Source organism: Podarcis melisellensis, assembly GCF_964234715.1.
Source record: "Podarcis melisellensis genome assembly, chromosome: 4".
Taxonomy (NCBI): domain Eukaryota; kingdom Metazoa; phylum Chordata; class Lepidosauria; order Squamata; family Lacertidae; genus Podarcis; species Podarcis melisellensis.
Genome location: NC_138531.1, coordinates 103,391,562 through 103,411,234, shown reverse-complemented (window position 1 = coordinate 103,411,234; position 19,673 = coordinate 103,391,562). Strand labels below are relative to the sequence as shown.

General features: G+C 46.8%; 2 protein-coding genes across 2 annotated transcripts in view; both read left to right on the top strand.

Moving 5' to 3' along the window:
• Nucleotides 1-8,032, top strand: part of LOC309369090 (uncharacterized protein) — a 63,312-nt gene extending 55,280 nt beyond the window's left edge. The window contains exons 5-6 of the mRNA XM_081909738.1: nucleotides 5,232-5,358; nucleotides 6,341-8,032. Of these exons, the coding sequence (XP_081765864.1) occupies nucleotides 5,232-5,358; nucleotides 6,341-8,031 (1,818 nt within the window). The 3' untranslated portion in view covers nucleotide 8,032. The remainder of the gene's footprint in view (nucleotides 1-5,231; nucleotides 5,359-6,340) is intronic.
• Nucleotides 1-19,673, top strand: part of LOC309369095 (uncharacterized protein) — an 83,787-nt gene that overhangs the window by 4,789 nt on the left and 59,325 nt on the right. The window lies entirely within an intron of this gene.

The following is a 19,673-nucleotide window of genomic DNA, read 5'->3' as shown; positions in this document are numbered from 1 at the left end:
TTTTTTGTGTGTTTTTTTTTGAGGGGTGGGGGTTGGGAACAAGGGTTCAGAGGAGGGGAGATGTATTTCTGCACACCTAACATGAAATGGGCACAAACCTTCAACTGCCCGCAGCAGGTAAGGCTTTCTCAAAGCACATCTGTAGTTAAAGATGTCCTGTTTCCTCTGTGAGAGAAGCAGGCCCTCCTGGCATCCTGATTACCTTTTTTTCTCTTGCAGGTGACAGAAGGATGCCAGCAAGACCTCCTGATCCGCGTTTTCATGGGGGCAGAAGGGAAGCAGCGGCTGCGGAACCAGATCAGGTCAGGGGAAGCTGCCTTGTGGGGACAGAGCCCGAGGGATGGAGCAATGTCATGGACTGGTTGGGCACAGAGGAATGGTGGGAGGAAGCAGCCAGGGAACCAGGAAGAGAAGATGGCTCAGAGCCCAAGGAGTGGAGGTGGAGGAAGGATGAGCGGTCAGAGGGAGAAGCTTGGGAAGATGAGGTGTCAGAAGCTGAAGGGGCAACAGGGCTTAGTGAGCTGGGAGACTCTGTGGCAGAATGCAGTGCAGAATCAAAGGCAGAAGAAGAAGGAGCCGAGTGGGAGAGGAAGGTCGAGAGGCAGAGGTGAGTCAGGAGAAGGAGGAGCCACCGGGGGCTCCCTCTCCTTCTGCCAGAATCCACCCTCCCTGCTTGTCTCTCAGAGCCAAGAGAGGTCTAACATGGAGGAGTAAAGGCAGGCTGCACACTGGCGCACTGTTCAATCGCTTGCCAGAAACCCCAGAGAGGAGGGGACTTGGAAAACTGTGGGGAGTCGGCGGCCTTCACTCTCTGCAACTGCTTTTGTGGAAGAAGAGGCTCAGGGAATGAGCTGCTGTTCTCATGAAGGCCGAAACTCAGCCAAGTCTGTGAACATCGTGTTCTTACTGATAAAGAGTAAACTCCAGCTGTGAACTGTGGGATTTCCTGCCCAGACAACTCTGTCATACCAGCCTTCTGAATGTTGACAGTAGGATTCATCTGTAGTTGCAGTTTTCATGGAATCCTAGAGTTGAAGGGGACCCCAAGGGTCATCAAGTCCCACCCCCTGCATTGCAGGAGTCTCAGCTAGATCCTCCAAGACAGATGGCCATCCAAACTAGGCTTCTTGTATTTCTATATTCATCAATGAATGCTAAAATAGGCTTCTAAGCAGCGGACAGGCGATGACAAATAATTTCCAGGATTCACCTAGCCAGCCCTATCTGCTGCAAAATGCAGCCTGCCCCCCACTCCTCCCCCTCTCCATGCCCCCATGAACCCCTTGAATTTCACTCTAGTGCATTGGAAGGGAACCTCCCCAGAACAACTCACGAGGAGAAGAGAAAGTGGACCCTTCCATCGGGGAAACTGGAATGCTTGCGTAGGCAGAAAAACGTAAAGATAAGCTGGAGTACCACCTACAGTGGTGCTCGCAAGACGAAATTAATTCGTTCCGTGAGGCTCTTCGTATAGCGGTTTTTTCGTCTTGCGAAGCAAGCCCATTGACAGCTTAGCGGATTAGCGCTATTAGCGGTTTAGCGGCTTTTAGCGATCAGCTGTTAAGCGGCTTATCAGCAGATCAGCTGATAAGCGGCTTAGCGGCTTAGGAAAAGGGGGGGAAGGGGAAAAAACCCGAAGGAACTCGCAAGACTTTTTTGTCTTGCTAAGCAAGAGCATAGGGAAATCCGTTTTGCGAAGCGCCTCCAAAACGGAAAACCCTTTCGTCTAGCGGGTTTTCCGTCTTGTGAGGTGTTCGTCTTGCAGGGCACCACTGTATTTGCAAAAAGACGAATACCCACACACTTAAAATGCAGAATGTTGTTGTTGTTTAGTCGTTTAGTCGTGTCCGACTCTTCGTGACCCCATGGACCAGAGAACGCCAGGCACCTCTGTCCTCCACTGCCTCCCGCAGTTTGGTCAAACTCATGCTGGTAGCCTTGAAGACACTATCCAACCATCTCGTCCTCTGTCGCCCCCTTCTCCTTGTGCCCTCCATCTTTCCCAACATCAGGGTCTTCTCCAGGGAGTCTTCTCTTCTCATGAGGTGGCCAAAGTACTGGAGCCTCAGCTTCACAATCTGTCCTTCCAGTGAGCACTCAGGGTTGATTTCCTTCAGTATGGAGAGGTTGGATCTTCTTGCAGTCCATGGGACTCTCAAGAGTCTCCTCCAGCACCATAATTCAAAAGCATCAATTCTTCGGCGATCAGCCTTCTTTATGGTCCAGCTCTCACTTCCATACATCACTACTGGGAAAACCATAGCTTTAACTATACGAACCTTTGTTGGCAAGGTGATGTCTCTACTTCTCAAGATGCTGTCTAGGCCTGTCATTGCCCTTCTCCCAAGAAGCAGGCGTCTTTTAATTTCGTGGCTGCTGTCACCATCTGCAGTGATCATTGAGCCCAAGAAAGTAAAATCTCTCACTACCTCCATTTCTTCCCCTTCTATTTGCCAGGAGGTGATGGGACCAGTGGCCATGATCTTCGTTTTTTTGATGTTGAGCTTCAGACCATATTTTGCGCTCTCCTCTTTCACCCTCATTAAAAGGTTCTTTAATTCCTCCTCACTTTCTGCCATCAAGGTTGTGTCATCTGCATATCTGAGGTTGTTGATATTTCTTCCGGCAATCTTAATTCCGGCTAGGGATTCATCCAGCCCAGCCTTTCGCATGATGAGTTCTGCATATTAGTTAAATAAGCAGGGAGACAAAATACAGCCTTGTCGTACTCCTTTCCCAATTTTGAACCAATCAGTTGTTCCATATCCAGTTCTAACTGTAGCTTCTTGTCCCACATAGAGATTTCTCAGGAGACAGATGAGGTGATCTGGCACTCCCATTTCTTTAAGAACTTGCCATAGTTTGCCGTGGTCGACACAATCAAAGGCTTTTGCATAGTCAATGAAGCAGAAGTAGATGTCTTTCTGGAACTCTCTAGCTTTCTCCATAATCCAGCGCATGTTTGCAATTTGGTCTCTAGTTCCTCTGCCTCTTCTAAATCCAGCTTGCACTTCTGGGAGTTCTCGGTCCACATGCTGCTTGAGCCTTCCTTGTAGAATTTTAAGCATAACCTTGCTAGCGTGTGAAATGAGTGCAATTGTGCGGTAGTTGGAGCATTCTTTGGCACTGCCCTTCTTTGGGATTGGGATGTAGACTGATCTTCTCCAATCTTCTGGCCACTGCTGAGTTTTCCAAACTTGCTGGCATATTGAGTGTAGCACCTTAACAGCATCATCTTTTAAAATTTTAAATAGTTCAGCTGGAATACCGTCACTTCCACTGGCCTTGTTATTTGCAGTGCTTTCTAAGGCCCATTTGACTTCACTCTCCAGGATGTCTGGCTCAAGGTCAGCAACCACACTATCTGGAGTATACGGGACATCCATTTCTTTCTGGTACAGTTCCTCTGTGTATTCTTGCCACCTCTTCATGGATCACTGCCTTGTCGTGGCGAAGGGGCTTGAAGAACTCAGAGAAGCTATGAACTATGCCGAGCAGGGCACCCAAGATGAACAGGTCATAGTGGAGAGTTTTGACCAAACGTGATCCACCTGGAGGAGGAACCGGCAAGCCACTCCAGTATCCCTGCCAAGAAAACTCCATGGACAAAGACAACAGGCATATAAAAGTTATGACGCTGGAAGATGAGCCCCTCAGGTCGGAAGGCGTCCAACATGCTACTGGGGAAGAGCGGAGGGCAAGTACAAGTAGATCCAGAGCTGATGAAGCGGCTGGGCCAAAGCCGAAAGGACGCTCAGTTGCGGATATGCCTGGAAGCGAAAGGAAAGTCCAATGCTGTAAAGAAAAATATTGCATAGGAACCTGGAATGTAAGAACCATGAACCTGGGTAAGTTGGAGGTGGTCAAAAATGAGATGGCAAGAATAAATATTGACATCCTGGGCATCAGTGAACTAAAATGGACGGGAATGGGCGAATTCAGTTCGGATGACCATCATATCTACTACTGTGGGCAAGAAACCCGTAAAAGAAATGGAGTGGCCTCATAGTCAACAAAAGAGTGGCGAAGGCTGTACTGGGATGCAATCTCAAAAATGATAGAATGATCTCGATACGAATCCAAGGCAGACCTTTTAACATCACAGTAATCCAAGTTTATGCACCAACTACTGGTGCCGAAGAAACTGAAATTGACCAATTCTATGAAGACTTACAACACCTTATAGAAGTGACACCAAAGAAGGATGTTCTTCTCATTATAGGGGATTGGAATGCTAAAGTAGGGAGTCAAGAGATAAAAGGAACAACTGGCAAGTTTGGCCTTGGAGATCAAAACGAAGCAGGGCAAAGGCTAATAGAGTTCTGTCAAGAGAACAAGCTGGTCATCACAAACACGCTTTTCCAACAACACAAGAGACGACTCTACACATGGACATCACCAGATGGGCAGCATCAAAATCAGATTGATTATATTCTCTGCAGCCAAAGATGGAGAAGCTCTATACAGTCAGCAAAAACAAGACCTGGAGCTGACTGTGGCTCAGATCATCAGCTTCTTATAGCAAAATTCAAGCTTAAACTGAAGAAAGTAGGAAAAACCACTGGGCCGGCAAGATACAATCTAAGTCAAATCCCTTATGAATACACAGTGGAAGTGAGGAACAGGTTTAAGGATTTAGATTTGGTGGACAGAGTGCCTGAAGAACTATGGATGGAGGCTCGCAACATTATACAGGAGGCAGCAACGAAAACCATCCCAATGAAAAGGAAATGCAAGAAAGCAAAGTGGCTGTCCAATGAGGCCTTACAAATAGCGGGGGAGAGAAGGCAAGCAAAATGCGAGGGAGACAGAGAAAGATACAGGAAATTGAATGCAGATTTCCAAAAAATAGCAAGGAGAGAGAAGAAGACCTTCTTAAACGAGCAATGCAAAGAAATAGAGGAAAGCAATAGAATGGGAAGAACCAGAGATCTGTTCAAGAAAATTGGAGATATGAAAGGAACATTTCGTACAAAGATTTCCATAATAAAGGACAAAAGTGGAAAGGACCTAACAGAAGCAGAAGACATCAAGAATAAAACATGCAGACATGAAGACATGCAGAATAAAAGAATGCAATTAAAACGTTAAAATAGGTACCCATAATAAAGATGTGCAGCAAAGCAATCCTATTTAAATAACAGCAATTAACAGGAAGGAAATAACAGAGCATTGTGTAGCAGATCATATTTCTGCTGTCTCAGAGGAGGACATTTCCCTTTTTCTTTTAGGGTCCAGTGTGCTTTGAAGATGTCGCTGTTCGTTTCACGGACGAGGAGCAGGAGTTGCTGGATCCTGACCAGAGAGCTCTGCATAAGGACGTCATGGAGGAGAATCGGGGGATCGTGGCCTCTCTTGGTAAGCCTCCGTGTGGGATCGTCCTATCTGCCAGGAAATTCAAAAAATACCTCTATGTGACAAACCTCATATATTTTCACAGTGCCCCCTACAACACCTGGGAACCTAATACCCCCCACAAGAAATAGTAGATTACAGTTTTTTCTGTGAACAATCTTCCTCCAGTTCTGCCTCCTTCTACCTAATACCCCCCACAAGAAATAGTAGATTACAGTTTTTTCTGTGAACAATCTTCCTCCAGTTCTGCCTCCTTCTACCACAATTGGGCTGATCTGAACGGCCCAGGCATCTTAAATGTCAGCTTCAGAATTGTTAGAATAGATAAGTAGCTTCTGTCAGGATTTCTGTTTTTGTTTTTGCTGCTGTCAGTCTTGGGTTGACCAAAGAGACGACTGACACGAGATGGAGGGGATGCCATAACTGGGCCAAACAACATCTGCCCCAGAGAAGAGCCAGGCTGACTGAATCCCAGGTAGTACTGGCAGTGATAATAATAATAATAATTTTTATTTATACTCTGACCTTCTAGGAAGCTTCCAACACATATACAGTGGTACTTCTGGTTGCGAATGGGATCCGTTCCGGAGATCCGGCCAGATCCCGAGGTTTTGGCAACCCGAGGATCACTGTTCTGGGCATGCGCATAGATTTGACGCTTTCATAAGCTGATGTTTATATAACCCGAGGGTTACGTAACCCGAGGTGCTACTGTATAAACATGAAACAGTAATAATAGCATCTAAACCAATGAAAAAAGTACAAAATTTTTACAAAAAGTACAAAAAATTTAAAATGTGTAACTTACTTCAAACAAAGCAACATTCAACCAACGATTAGAATCCAATAATAAATACATTGGTTTATTGCAAATAACAAAGGAAATGAAGACTGCCTTCTCTGCAACAAATTTAATGAGCATTATTCCCTAACGGGGGGCTCCATTTGTTCCTGAGGCTCTAATCCCTTTTTCTCTCCATTGCAGATTGTGATGAATTGGAAAACAAGAACAAAGGTGACCACAACACAATCTGCAGATTGGAGAAGGCACGTAAAAATTTGGAATGTGGAAAGAGCTGCAGTCAGAGCTCCCATTCCACATCCCAACAACGAAATCTCTTTGGAAAGAAACCCTATCAGTGCATTGAATGTGGAAAGAGCTTCAGGAAGAGGTCTGACCTCACTTCCCATCAAAGAATTCATACAGGGGAGAAACCCTATCAGTGTATGGAATGTGGAAAGAGTTTCAGTCAGAGCTCCAGTCTCACTTCCCATCAAAGAATTCATACAGGGGAGAAACCCTATCAGTGTATGGAATGTGGAATGAGCTTCAGTAGGAGCTCCAATCTCACTAAACATCAAAGAAGTCATAAAGGGGAGAAACCCTATCAGTGTGTGGAATGTGGAAAGAGCTTCAGTCAGAGCTCCAATCTCACTTCCCATCAAAGAATTCATACAGGGGAGAAACCCTATCAGTGTATGGAATGTGGAAAGAGCTTCAGTCAGAGCTCCAATCTCACTTCCCATCAAAGAATTCATAGAGGGGAGAAACCCTATCAGTGTATGGAATGTGGAAAGAGCTTCAGTTTGAGCTCCAGTCTCACTTCCCATCAAAGAATTCATACAGGGGAGAAACCCTATCAGTGTATGGAATGTGGAAAGAGCTTCAGTATGAGCTCCGATCTCACTAAACATCAAAGAATTCATACAGGGGAGAAACCCTATCAGTGTATGGAATGTGGAAAGAGCTTCAGGAAGAGATCTGACCTCACTTCCCATCAAAGAATTCATACAGGGGAGAAACCCTATCAGTGTATGGAATGTGGAAAGAGCTTCAGTCGGAGCTCCAATCTTAGTTCCCATCAAAGAATTCATACAGGGGAGAAAGCCTATCAGTGTATGGAATGTGGAAAGAGTTTCAGTCAGAGCTCCAATCTCACTTCTCATCAAAGAATTCATACAGGGGAGAAACCCCATCATTGTATGGAATGTGGAAAGAGCTTCAGTTTGAGCTCCAGTCTCACTTCCCATCAAAGAATTCATACAGGGGAGAAACCCTATCAGTGTATGGAATGTGGAAAGAGCTTCAGTATGAGCTCCGATCTCACTAAACATCAAAGAATTCATAGAGGGGAGAAACCCTATCAGTGTATGGAATGTGGAAAGAGCTTCAGTTTGAGCTCCAGTCTCACTTCCCATCAAAGAATTCATACAGGGGAGAAACCCTATCAGTGTATGGAATGTGGAATGAGCTTCAGTATGAGCTCCAGTCTCACTACCCATCAAAGAATTCATAGAGGGGAGAAACCCTATCAGTGTATGGAATGTGGAAAGAGCTTCAGTCAGAGCTCCAATTTCACTTCCCATCAAAGAATTCATACAGGGGAGAAACCCTATCAGTGTATGGAATGCGGAAAGAGCTTCAGTATGAGCTCCAGTCTCACTTCCCATCAGAGAATTCATACAGGGGAGAAGCCCTATCAGTGTGTGGAATGTGGAAAGAGCTTCAGTCAGAGCTCCAATCTCACTTCCCATCAAAGAATTCATACAGGGGAGAAACCCTATCAGTGTGTGGAATGTGGAAAGAGCTTCAATCAAAAGGCCAGTTTCACTTACCATCAAAGAATTCATACAGGGGAGAATCACGGAATTGTAGAATTTTTGAGCTTGAAGTGATCCCTGGTGCAATCTATTCCACCCCTTGTGATGCAGGAATACCAAGTAAAGCATCCATGACAAATCACCATCCAACTTCTTTTGATAACCTCAAAGAATGGAAATTCCAGCACTCCCAAGGGAGTCCAATCCACTAACAGCTCTTGCTGTCAAAAATTTCTTCCGCATCTGTCAGAGCTGCCTCTAGGTCCCAGCTCACAGAGGACCAACGCTAGTCAGTAATAACGTACAAAAGTCTTTATTGAAGATTAGTTTCCATTTCCAAACCGCAGCGTGCAGCTCTACGTCTTAGAACTTAGACCGGTGAAGCTCCATCTGAGTCTCCGCCCCCTAGACACCAATTTAAGACTCTAGCCTTACTCCACCTCTTCCGTTGTTCTTTCCTCCTCTGGGTCCTTCTGCCCCCTAGGGTTTCATCCTTTCTGGACTCTTCTGACGCTGACCCCCCTGATTCTTGCCCCTCCTTCCGGCGGGCTTTAGGACCTGGTTCCCTATCCGGGCTATCTGCTGTGCCGCTCGCCTGTACATTTGAACTTGGCGTGCGCGTGCCCAGCCGGTAACCTTCCTCTTGACTTTCCCCGCTCTCCGATGGAGGCGTGGTCAATCCTGACTCATCTCCTCTCGCTGGTGGTGAGAACACTGGTCCCGGTGCCTGAGACTCCTCCCCCCCACTGCGCTCTGGTGGGGAAGCTGGTCCTGATTTCCAACTGCTGCTCTGGGAGTCCCCGCTGGCCCCTTCCTTCTGGGGTATCCCCCTTGGCACCCCCCTTGCCCTGGCCATCGGCGCTCCCTTCTGTGAATCTTCCGATTCGCTGGAGAGGCTCATGGAATCCCTCGGACCACTGTCACCGCCTACACTCCCCTCGGATTCCTCCCCCTCGCTCTCCATTTCCTCCCTCTCCTGTGCCTCTGCTCCTGAGCCCCTGACAGCATCTTTAGTCAGACTTTTTTTAAAAAAACTTGAAGGCATTGCTTTGTGTCCTTCCCTGTGGAGCAGGCGTCCTATTGGGAAGACCCAGTTCTCTGAGTGCATGTTCTGGAAGTTGGGCAATAGGGGCAGTACAGGATTCCTTTTGGTGTACAGACCTCCCCACTGCACCAAGGATTCCCTGCCCGAGTTGCTCCAGGTCATGGCGGATATTCTCCTGGAGACACCTAGTTTGGTTGTCCTAGGGGATTTTAACATCCACTCCGACACGACCTTACAAGGGGCCGCTTGGGACTTCGTGGAAAGCATGGCCTCCATGTGGCTTTCCCTGAATATGTTTGGCCCTACTCATAGTCGTTGACATGCCTTAGACCTGGTGTTCACCTCTCTTCCTTATTGAGAATGCCTGCCGGAAGGTGAAAACGAGATGCAAAGAGCCAGAAGATCATTATTGGGACTCACAATTTCTCTAAAATAAAGAATCACCAGAGAGCCAACGCCATCTTCCCTGGCTCAGTAACAGAACAGGTTGAGGAAGCCAAGAAAATGGAGCAAATAGAAGAAGCAGTGAGTAACAACGTTGGGGGAACCTTACCCCACTTTAAGGAGGATGACAATGACCCGACCCCCCTCCTCACAGAAAAAGCTAATCCATCCAAGAGGGCAGGAGCAGGAGGGATTCCTCCCACTCCTAGCACTGACCCACCCATGCCTCTAGAACAAGATATCAGAGGAGCCTACTTTCAACCGATTTCGGATACGCACCCCTTCCAAGAGATTTGCATGTTGTCTGCAGAAATTATGGCTCTGGTTCTCCAAAGACTGAATGAAATCCTCACCAAAATAGTTAACATTGAGAAACAATTGGATACTAGCTCCTCCCCTTTAAATGCCCAAGGGTTTAAAAGGATGATAAGAAATGACTTGTTAACAACTCACCAACTCAATCTATGGATGAAGTGAGGTCCTGTCAAGTCTTGCAAACGAACCAGATAATGCTTGAGATTCACCGATACACTCATAGATGGATGAACCGCAGACAAATGACTATGTCCAAATCAGCGAACTTACCCTTGCTTCCTGCGGAATGGTTCAAAGCCAAACGTAAATATAAATATCTGATTAAAAGAAAAAGCTTCAGGCCCAAAGGGGGGAGTGGCAATGCTTATTAGAGGCCTCTCGAAGGAAAGACTCAGCCACGTTTGGGAAAATAGTTGCAAAAAGTTGGCAAGACTCCCCAATTGAAATTGATTATACTATACCAGTTGGGATTTGGGAGGCTTACTTTTCATCTTTATATACATCAAATCAACATTTGCAGGCCATGCCCCCAGCTTCGAGTGATATTGGCGCCGAATGGCGCCCAGTAGCAACTGAAGAGATCTATAGGCTCATCCAATCCCTTAAACCTGGAAAAGCACCCGGCGTAGACAACATTACACCGGAACTCCTTAAGGCTAATGCTGAATGGTGGGCCCCTGTCCTAGCTGCCCTATTTACCAGCATAGATCAATCGGCCACTATCCCTGAGGACTGGGGATTAGCAATCATCATCCCTTTATTCAAGAAAGGGAGCCGATCAGATCCGGCTAATTACAGGCCAATTAGCCTCCTAAGTATCATTAGCAAATTGTGCGCTGCCCACCTATGCGATAAATTAGTGGACTGGCTGGAACAAAACCACATTCTTTCAGAAGCACAGGCGGGTTTTAGGGCAAATCGGTCAACCTTAGACCAGGGCCTTGTTCTCCAACATCTTGCGGAGAAATATACATCAAGAAAAGGAGGTTCCCTATACGTGGCCTCTATAGATTTCAAATCTGCTTTTGATTTAATACCGAGGGACAGGCTTTGGGGAAAGCTAAGCGCCGCAAATATAACCAAACGCCTACAGTCTATATGAAAATACACGAATCCGGGTAAGGTGTGACCGACAGGGCCACCTATCCAAGGAAATCCAAATCTATCAGGGGGTTAGGCAAGGGTGCGTCCTTGCGCCTACTTTATTTAACTTCTATATCAACTCGCTAGTAGGAAATATGGAGAAAGAAAATGCCCATCCCCCCAAATTGGCTGGTACGCCCCTCCCGGTCCTTTTATATGCGGATGACACAGTTTTAATTTCTTTTCTTGTGTTGGATTAAGAAAACTTTTGAGATCTTTTACCAAATACTGCAGCATCAAACAACTAACAATTAACTACAACAAATCCAAAGTCATGGTGTTCTCTAAAAAAAGGAGGCGGCACAAATGGAGAATAGACAATCGCTCAATAGAACAGGTAGCAACCTTTAAATACCTGGGTGTAACCTTCCAGGAAAGGGGCTCCTGGCGCTTTCAGATTAATAATACTATTGCAAATGCAGAAAGATCTACCAAAGCGTTAATAAGATTCTTTTATGGGAAAGGGGGCCAACACATAACGGCAGCCTCCCAGGTCTTTGCTGCCAAAATACTATCACAATTGTTATATGGATCCCAGATCTGCAGCTTTAAAAACCTTACTCTCTTAGAGGCATTCCAAGCTAAGTTTTCCCGCTGCCTGCTGGGGATTCCCTCTTGCGTATCCAACATAGCGGTTCGTTTGGAGGTTGGGCAAATTCCTATCAGTACTCGGATATGGATATTGAAGATCCATTATTGGCTAAAGCTTATTTTCTTCCTGGTTGGGCTGGCACCTTTAACATTATTAGATACCTACCAATCCAGATGGAAAGCTACACTGCTGGAAAATTTAAAGGCTTGGGGATCCCACAGCAGACCCTGATAGCGATAGGCTTCGAGAAAGCTAGGACTACAATTCACCAGCGTATCTGGGACATAGAATTACAATGCCACATGAGCGAAATGATCAAACATCCAGCAATAAGGGACCATGGAAGAGGTTTCTCTCCAGCTAACTATCTGTCAGGTCTTCAGGTACCCAAATACCGACGGTCTTTTACCCTCGCCAGATTTAACGTTCTCCCTTCTGCCTTACTTCGGGGTAGATTTGAGGGTAAACCATACACAGCACGGGTCTGTCCTTGTGGCTCGTTGGAAGTTGAAACTGCTTCACATGTATTATTACGTTGTCGTCTTTATGAGGATATACGTTCGACTTTTATTACACCTGTTTTGCATAAGTCCAGGAAAGAATCGGAATACCATAGTTTAAAACTACAGCTAGAGGACAAGAATCCCAAGACTATATTAAATGTAGCTAAATTCTGTGCGTCTGCAATCAATCGCAGGAAGCAAGTGGTATCCCATAATGACCAAACCCCTAAATGTTAATTACAGGGGGCACGCTAACAATTAATTTTAATTTTTATATTTAAATCCTTGTTATATTCATATTGTCCCTTGTATTTCTGATATTTTTTATGATCTGTTATATTGTGTGTGTTGACGCTGGTCTGTGACCGTATTAATAAATTCATTCATTCATTATGCCCTTGTCTCAGCTCCTGAATTACCATTACAGTGGTGCCCCGCAAGACGAATGCCTCGCAAGACGAATGCCTCGCAAGACGAAAAACCTGCAAGACGAAAGGGTTTTTCGGTTTTTGCGTCGCTTCGCTAGACGATTTTCCCTATGGGCTTGCTTCTCAAGATGAAAGCCCATAGGGAAATCTCCGGGGACCTCTTTTAAATGCTGGCGGTGGGGAGCAAAGCCTTCCCCCCCCCTTCGGACTTCAGAAGAGGTCCAGGAAGGCCGACGGGGGCCGAAAGGCTTTTCTCCCCACCGCCAGCATTTTAAAAGCGGTCCGGGATAGCAGGGAAGCGCTTCCTGCTATCCCGGACGGCTTTTGAAGGCAGGCGGGGGGGGGAGCAAAGACTTTTGCCCCCCGCCAGCCTTCAGAAGAGGTCCAGGACCTCTTCCAAAGGCGGGCGGGGGGCAAAAGTCTTTGTCCCCCCTGCCTTCCCGGGGGCTTTTAAATCGCCCCGGGACTGTCCTGGGGCGATTTAAAAGCCCCCGGACGGCTTTTTGAAGGCGATTTAAAAGCCCCCGGGAAGGCAGGCAGGGGGGACAAAGACTTTTGCCCCCCGCCCGCCTTCGGAAGAGGTCCTGGACCTCTTCTGAAGGCCGGCGGGGGGCGAAAGTCTTTGCTCCCCCCCCCCCCGCCTGCCTTCAAAAGCCGTCGGGGAGAGCGGAGAATCGCAGTGCGTTTTTCCGCTTTCCCGGGAAGGTCAGGCAGGGGGGAGCAAAGACTTTCGCCCCCCGCCGGCCTTCGGAAGAGGTCCAGGACCTCTTCTGAAGGCCGGCGGGGGGCGAAAGTCTTTGCTCCCCCCGCCTGCCTTCAAAAGCCGTCCGGGGGCTTTTAAATCGCCCCGGACAGTCCCGGGGCGATTTAAAAGCCCCCGGGAAGGCAGGCAGGGGGAACAAAGACTTTTGCCCCCCGCCCGCCTTTGGAAGAGGTCCTGGACCTCTTCCGAAGGCGGACGGGGGGCAAAAGTCTTTGTCCACCCTGCCTGCCTTCCCGGGAGAGCGGGAAGGCAGCGCTGCGTTTTCCGCTCTCCCGGGAAGGCAGGCAGGGGGGAGCAAAGACTTTTGCCCCCCGCCAGCCTTCAGAAGAGGTCGGGGGACAGACTGTCCCCGGACCTGGTCTGAAGGCGGTTTCCATAGGAACGCATTAATTGATTTCTAATGCATTCCTATGGGAAACCGTGCTTCGCAAGACGAAAAACTCGCAAGACGAAAAGACTTGCGGAACGAATTAATTTCGTCTTGCGAGGCACCACTGTACCAAAATGTAGATCTAGAAAATTTCCACTTCCTGCCTACTGTGAGAAACACAACACGCCTATTTATGACCTTTAGGTCATCAGCCCTCCCATCTCGATTCATGGAGATAAAGGATACTCTATGGTGGTTCCATTCTCTCCGCCCAGTGAGGGTATTTAAGGACGAAACAAGGAGGCAATTGCTCCCTTCCATAGAGTCAAAGCTAATGCAGATAAGGGAAACCAAGCTCATCACTAGAAACACTAATTGCCCAAAGGGGGGGGGAAGAAAAGAACTCTGCAAGCCTAGAATTACAAGACCTGAAGAAGAGGCTAATGAGTATAAAGACTGAGATTTCTACCCAAAATATAAGGACAGTAGAGCCTAGAGCACAATATTTAAAGACGTCCAACAGCTCTTTATCCCATGGAAAGACATCAGTGCAACTCCCTGTTCCCTTTTCAAACGACACCGAATTAGATGAGGAATTTGGCACCTCCGACATTTCTATGGCAACAACACCTAAAGAACTCTATGTTGCTGACAATCTGGAGATATCCAGCACCAAATCTACATCTGGACCTTTGCCTAATGTTCCAAAAACTTACCAGAATGATCAGCCTTCTCTACTGTACTCCTGGCGAGACAGGATGGACAGATCTTCCGAATTCGAATCTGGCTCTTTGTTGGCCAGTGATCCACATCTTATAACACATACCTCATTAATACTTCCACAGCCACAGATAGAACCAACAATCCTCCAATTAACCCAGGAGGGAGAGGGGGATTGACAGTTAACGAAACACCATGGGACTGTCCTCCCCGCTTGGGGTGTGGTTGGTTGGGTTCTATCTTCTAGGGATACTTACCCTATCAAACCTCCACCTCTTCCCCATACCATTTTGACCCAGGAGTCCGGGCCAAGGATGACTTGTTATTGAGGGGATGTTACCCCTCTATTGGGGAGGCTAGTATGGGGTCTGGGATTTCCACTATTGAAGGGCTAGGGAGGAATGGCGGTGGGGCTAGATATCTATTGGCGAAGGGCTTCAAGATGCAGTGATCCTCGAACCCCTTCCAATCTACACCCCATCCCAAAGGATGAGGGTAGGGCGAGCAAGGATTACCCACCTCCGTCATTGGTGCTTTGCAATGCCAGGTCCATAGGCAACAAAACCGCCATGATGCGTGACTTTTTTGTCTCACAGGGGATTGACCTGGATTGCGTGACGGAGACCTGGGTACGGGAAGGCGAAGTAGTCTCCCTACATGAGATAACACCCACAGGTTTCTCTGTCCTCCATCAATCGCGGACTGTGGGTCGAGGGGCAGGAGTACGGTTATTCTGGGAGGATTGCTCTTTCAGAGCTCTGCCATCACCGGCGATCTCCAGCATTGAATGTGTTGGTCTCATGTGGGGCACCAAGGAGAGCTTGGCTGTCTGGCTGGTGTACTGACCACCCAGCACACTGGCAGCCACCCTGTCAGACCTGCTGGAGGTGGTGGCGGGCTGGGCCTTGGAGTTCCCAAACCTACTGGTTTTGGGAGACTTCAACGTCCATGCCGATGCCGCTCCTTCCTCACAGGCTCTGGACCTATAGTGACTTCCATGGCAACACTAGGGCTCTCCCAGTTTGTTTTGGGCCCCACTCATCAAGCAGGCCACACACTGGATCTGATCTTTGGGGCTGGCATAGATGTGATCATGCTCCCCCCTGTGGAAGTGCCATGGTCTGATCACTACGCTCTGAAAGCCAAGATTGACTTCCCGCTCCTCCCCGGCTCGGGTGGCGAACCTATTTGGGCTCGTCTGCGAAAACTGATGGATCCTGATAGATTCCAACAAGCCTTGCGGGACCCTGCTCGACTCATTAGATGACCTTGTTGAGGACTGAAATAACCGGCTCTTGGCAGCCATTGATGAGATCGCGCCTAAGTGCCCTCTGCGACCCCGTCGAAACCAGGCCCCTTGGTTTACTGAGGAGCTCCAGAAAATGAAGCGGGATCTCAGACGGCTAGAGCGAGTATGGCGACGGACTCGTGACGGAGCCTCAAGAACATCTTATAAGACGCTTATGATAGCCTATGAGATGGCTATGAAAGCTGCTAAGAATTTTTACTTTGCAGCTTCCATTGCATCCGCTAGCTCTCGCCTGGCACAACTTTTTAGAATAATTAGGTCAATAACGTCCTTAGGAGGACAACCAAATCTAAGCACAAATTCAACCCACAGCTGTGAGGCATTCGCGAGCTTTTTGGGGAGAAAGTCCTGTTGCTCCGCCGTGACCTCCCTGCCAATTTAGATACAGTGACTGAACTGGAGGCCCCTCGACTGACATCAGGTCCAGTGTTGGACCATTTCGATCGGATACTCCCTGCTGATGTGGATAGATTCCTCCAAGTTAGTAGGCCCACCACCTGCCTCCTTGATCCGTGCCCATCTTGGCTGATTAGGGAGTATCTAGATGTTGTGCGGACCCCCCTGGTTGAAATTATCAATTTGTCCGGCAGAAAGACATTTCTAAATTTGTCTGGCAGGGCAAGAAGCCCAGAATAAAATTCAAGATATTAACTGATGCAAAAGAAAGGGGTGGATTTGCCCTGCCAGACTTTAAACTTTATTATGAATCAGCAGCGTTCTGCTAGCTGAAAGACTGGCTGCTTCTTGAGAACACAGACATTTTGGATTTAGAAGGTTTTAACAATGTTTTTGGGTGGCATGCATATTTGTGGTATAACAAAGTCAAAGAACATAAAGCATTTAAAAATCATATTGTTAGGAAAGCTTTGTTTAATGTTTCGATTAGATACAAGGATTTATTGGAAAATAAAACCCCAAGGTGGTTGTCACCAATGGAAGCGAAAGCTCAGAAAAAGCTCAATATGGAGGCCAAATGGCCGAAATATTGGGAAATTTTGGAACAAGAAGGAGATAGATTGAAACTGCAGAGTTTTGAGAAACTAAAAAACAAAGTGCAAGACTGCCTTCATTATTTTCAGATAATGGAGGCTTATAATTTGGACAAGAAAATTGGCTTCCAGGTGGAAAAATCTAAATTAGAAACAGAATTGTTAGAACCCAAAACTAAGATTTTGTCAAAAATGTATTACTTGCTGTTGAAATGGAACACTCAGGATGAGACGGTTAAATCTGCTATGATTAAATGGGCACAAGATGTTGGACATAACATTATGGTTGCTGACTGGGAACAGTTGTGGACCACTGGGATGAAATTTACGGCATGTAATGCCTTAAGAGAAAATATTATGAAAATGATATACAGGTGGTACATGACCCCAGTCAAGCTTGCAAAAATTTACCATTTGCCCAATAATAAATGTTGGAAATGTAAAGAAAATGAAGGTACATTTTTTTCACCTTTGGTGGACGTGCCCTAGGATTAAGGCTTTCTGGGAAATGATTTATAATGAATTGAAAAAGGTATTTAAATATACCTTTGTGAAGAAACCAGAGGCCTTTCTCTTGGGCATGGTCGGCCAGTTGGTGTTCAAAAAGGATAGAACTTTCTTTATGTACGCTACAACAGCAGCAGGAATACTCATTGCAAAGTATTGGAAGACGCAAGATTTACCCACTCTGGAAGAATGGCAGATGAAGTTGATTGACTGTATGGGATTGGCAGAAATGACTGGCAGAATCCGCGACCAGGGAGAAGAGTTGGCAGAAGAAGATTGGAAGAAATTTAAGGACTATTTACAGAAATACTGCAATATTAATGAATGTTGAATGATGTTGGATTGAAACTAAGTGGTTTCTAGCTGTAATGGTATAAAAGAATATGAAAAAATGGTTTTTTATAAGTAAAAGTTTAAGCTACAATAATTTAAGATATTGGATAGAAAATAAGGTGTTTTTTAGCTGTAATGCTATGAAATAAGGATTTGCTGGACAAATAATTTGAACTGGAATACAAGAAGGGAAGGTATGAGGAGGTCAGGGAAATATGTTACTGAAAAATAAGTTGTGAACTTTATGTGTTTTTTAAAAAAATTCTTTTTACTTTTTTCTCTTTGTTTGTATAAAATTGAAAACTCTAATAAATATATTATAAAAAAAGAGAAATTATCAATTTGTCCCTTGACACGGGGACATTCCCAGGGGAACTGAAGGAAGCAGTGGTGTGTCAAATCTTCCATATCTGGGTAAGGTAATTGAGAGAGCAGTTGCTGAACAGCTTGGTAGGTTTCTGGAGGAAACATCAGCTTTAGATCCATTTCAGTCCAGGTTCCGTCCTGGTTTTGGGACCGAGATGACTCTGGTTGCCCTAACAGATGATCTCCGTAGACAACTGGATCGAGGCGGGTCAGGACTGCTGATCCATTTAGATTTGTCAGCAGCCTTTGACATGGTCGATCATGATCCTCTGGACCACTGCCTCGCAGACGTAGGGATACAGGGCATAGCCCGTAACTGGCTGTGCTCTTTTATCTCTGGTCGGGCACAGAGGGTGGCATTAGGGAGGGAAAGGTCATCGCACCATTCCTTGGTGTGTGGAGTGCCACAGGGTGCAATTCTCTCCCCAATGCTTTTTAACATCTTTATGCGCCCCCTTGCCTAGACTATCCGGAGCTTTGGGCTGGGCTGTCACCAGTATGCTGATGACACTCAGCTCTATCTGCTGATGGATGGCCACACTGACTCGGCCCCGAACACACGGACCAGATGCTTGGAAGCTGTGGCTGGATGGTTTCGTGGGAGCCGATTGAAACTAAATCCTTTGAAGACAGAGGTCCTATGGCTGGGTTGGGATGGCATGGGGATGAGGGACCAACTCCCTTCTCTTGCGGGGGCCCAATTAGTGCCATTGCCTTCCGTTAAGAGTTTGGGTGTAATCCTTGACACCTCCCTTTCCATAGAGGCGCAAGTTACAGCAACAGCCAAGGCGACATTTTTCCACCTTCGCCGCATCAAGCAGTTGGTCCCTTACCTTTCCCGCCCCGACCTGGCCACAGTGATCCATGCGACGGTCATCTCCAGGCTTGACTACTGTAATTCGCTCTACACGGGGCTGCCCTTGAAGCTGACCCAGAAACTCCAGAGGGTGCAGAATGCTTCAGCGAGGCTCCTCACGGGGTCTATGCCATGGGAGCATATTCACCCTGTGCTTTTCAAACTGCACTGGCTCCCGGTAGAGTACAGGGTCAAATTTAAGGTGCTGCTTTTGACCTTTAAGGCCCTTCACGGCCTAGGATCCTCGTACCTACGGGACCGCCTCTCCCGGTATGCCCCACGGAGAGCCTCAGGGTCCATAAATAGCAACACCCTAGGGTCCCGGGCCCTAAGGAAGTTAGATTGGCTTCAACCAGAGCCAGGGCCTTTTCAACTCTGGCTCCGGCCTGGTGGAACGCTCTGCCTCATGAGACCAGGGCCCTGCAGGATCTGATTTCTTTCCGCAGGGCCTGTAAGACAGAGTTGTTCCGCCAGACCTTTGACTTGGAGCCAATTTGATTCCCTCCCTCTCTTTCTTTTTTCCTTCTCCTCCTGCGATGAAGCTAAATTTTAATATTTTAATATTTCAATATGTTAATATTGTATTTTAATTTTGCTTTTAAATGTAATCATTCAACTTGCTTTTATTATTGCTTGTAAGCCGCTCTGAGTCCGGCCTTGGCTGGAGAGGGCGGGGTATAAATAAAAAATTATTATTATTATTATTATTATTATTATTATGGATGTTGGTGATCTGAAACTAAGTAAAAACGAAACTAAAGAAGTGCCATGGTCAGATCACTTCCTGGTGCAACTGGACTTCTCTGCGAACCTTCTCCTCCTGCAGGGAGGTGGGACCGATTCAGATGGTCAGCCCCTTAATGGATCCAAATGATTTCCAGTGGTTGGGGGTGTTTTATCCCGTGTTGATGGCCTTTTAGTTGATTCCTGGTGGCCCGCTGAAATGTGGAGTTAACCAGGGCTATTCACTGTTTGGCTCTGAAGCGCCCTCTCCGATTGCATGGAGCCCGGACAGCCCCATGGTTTTCCCCGGA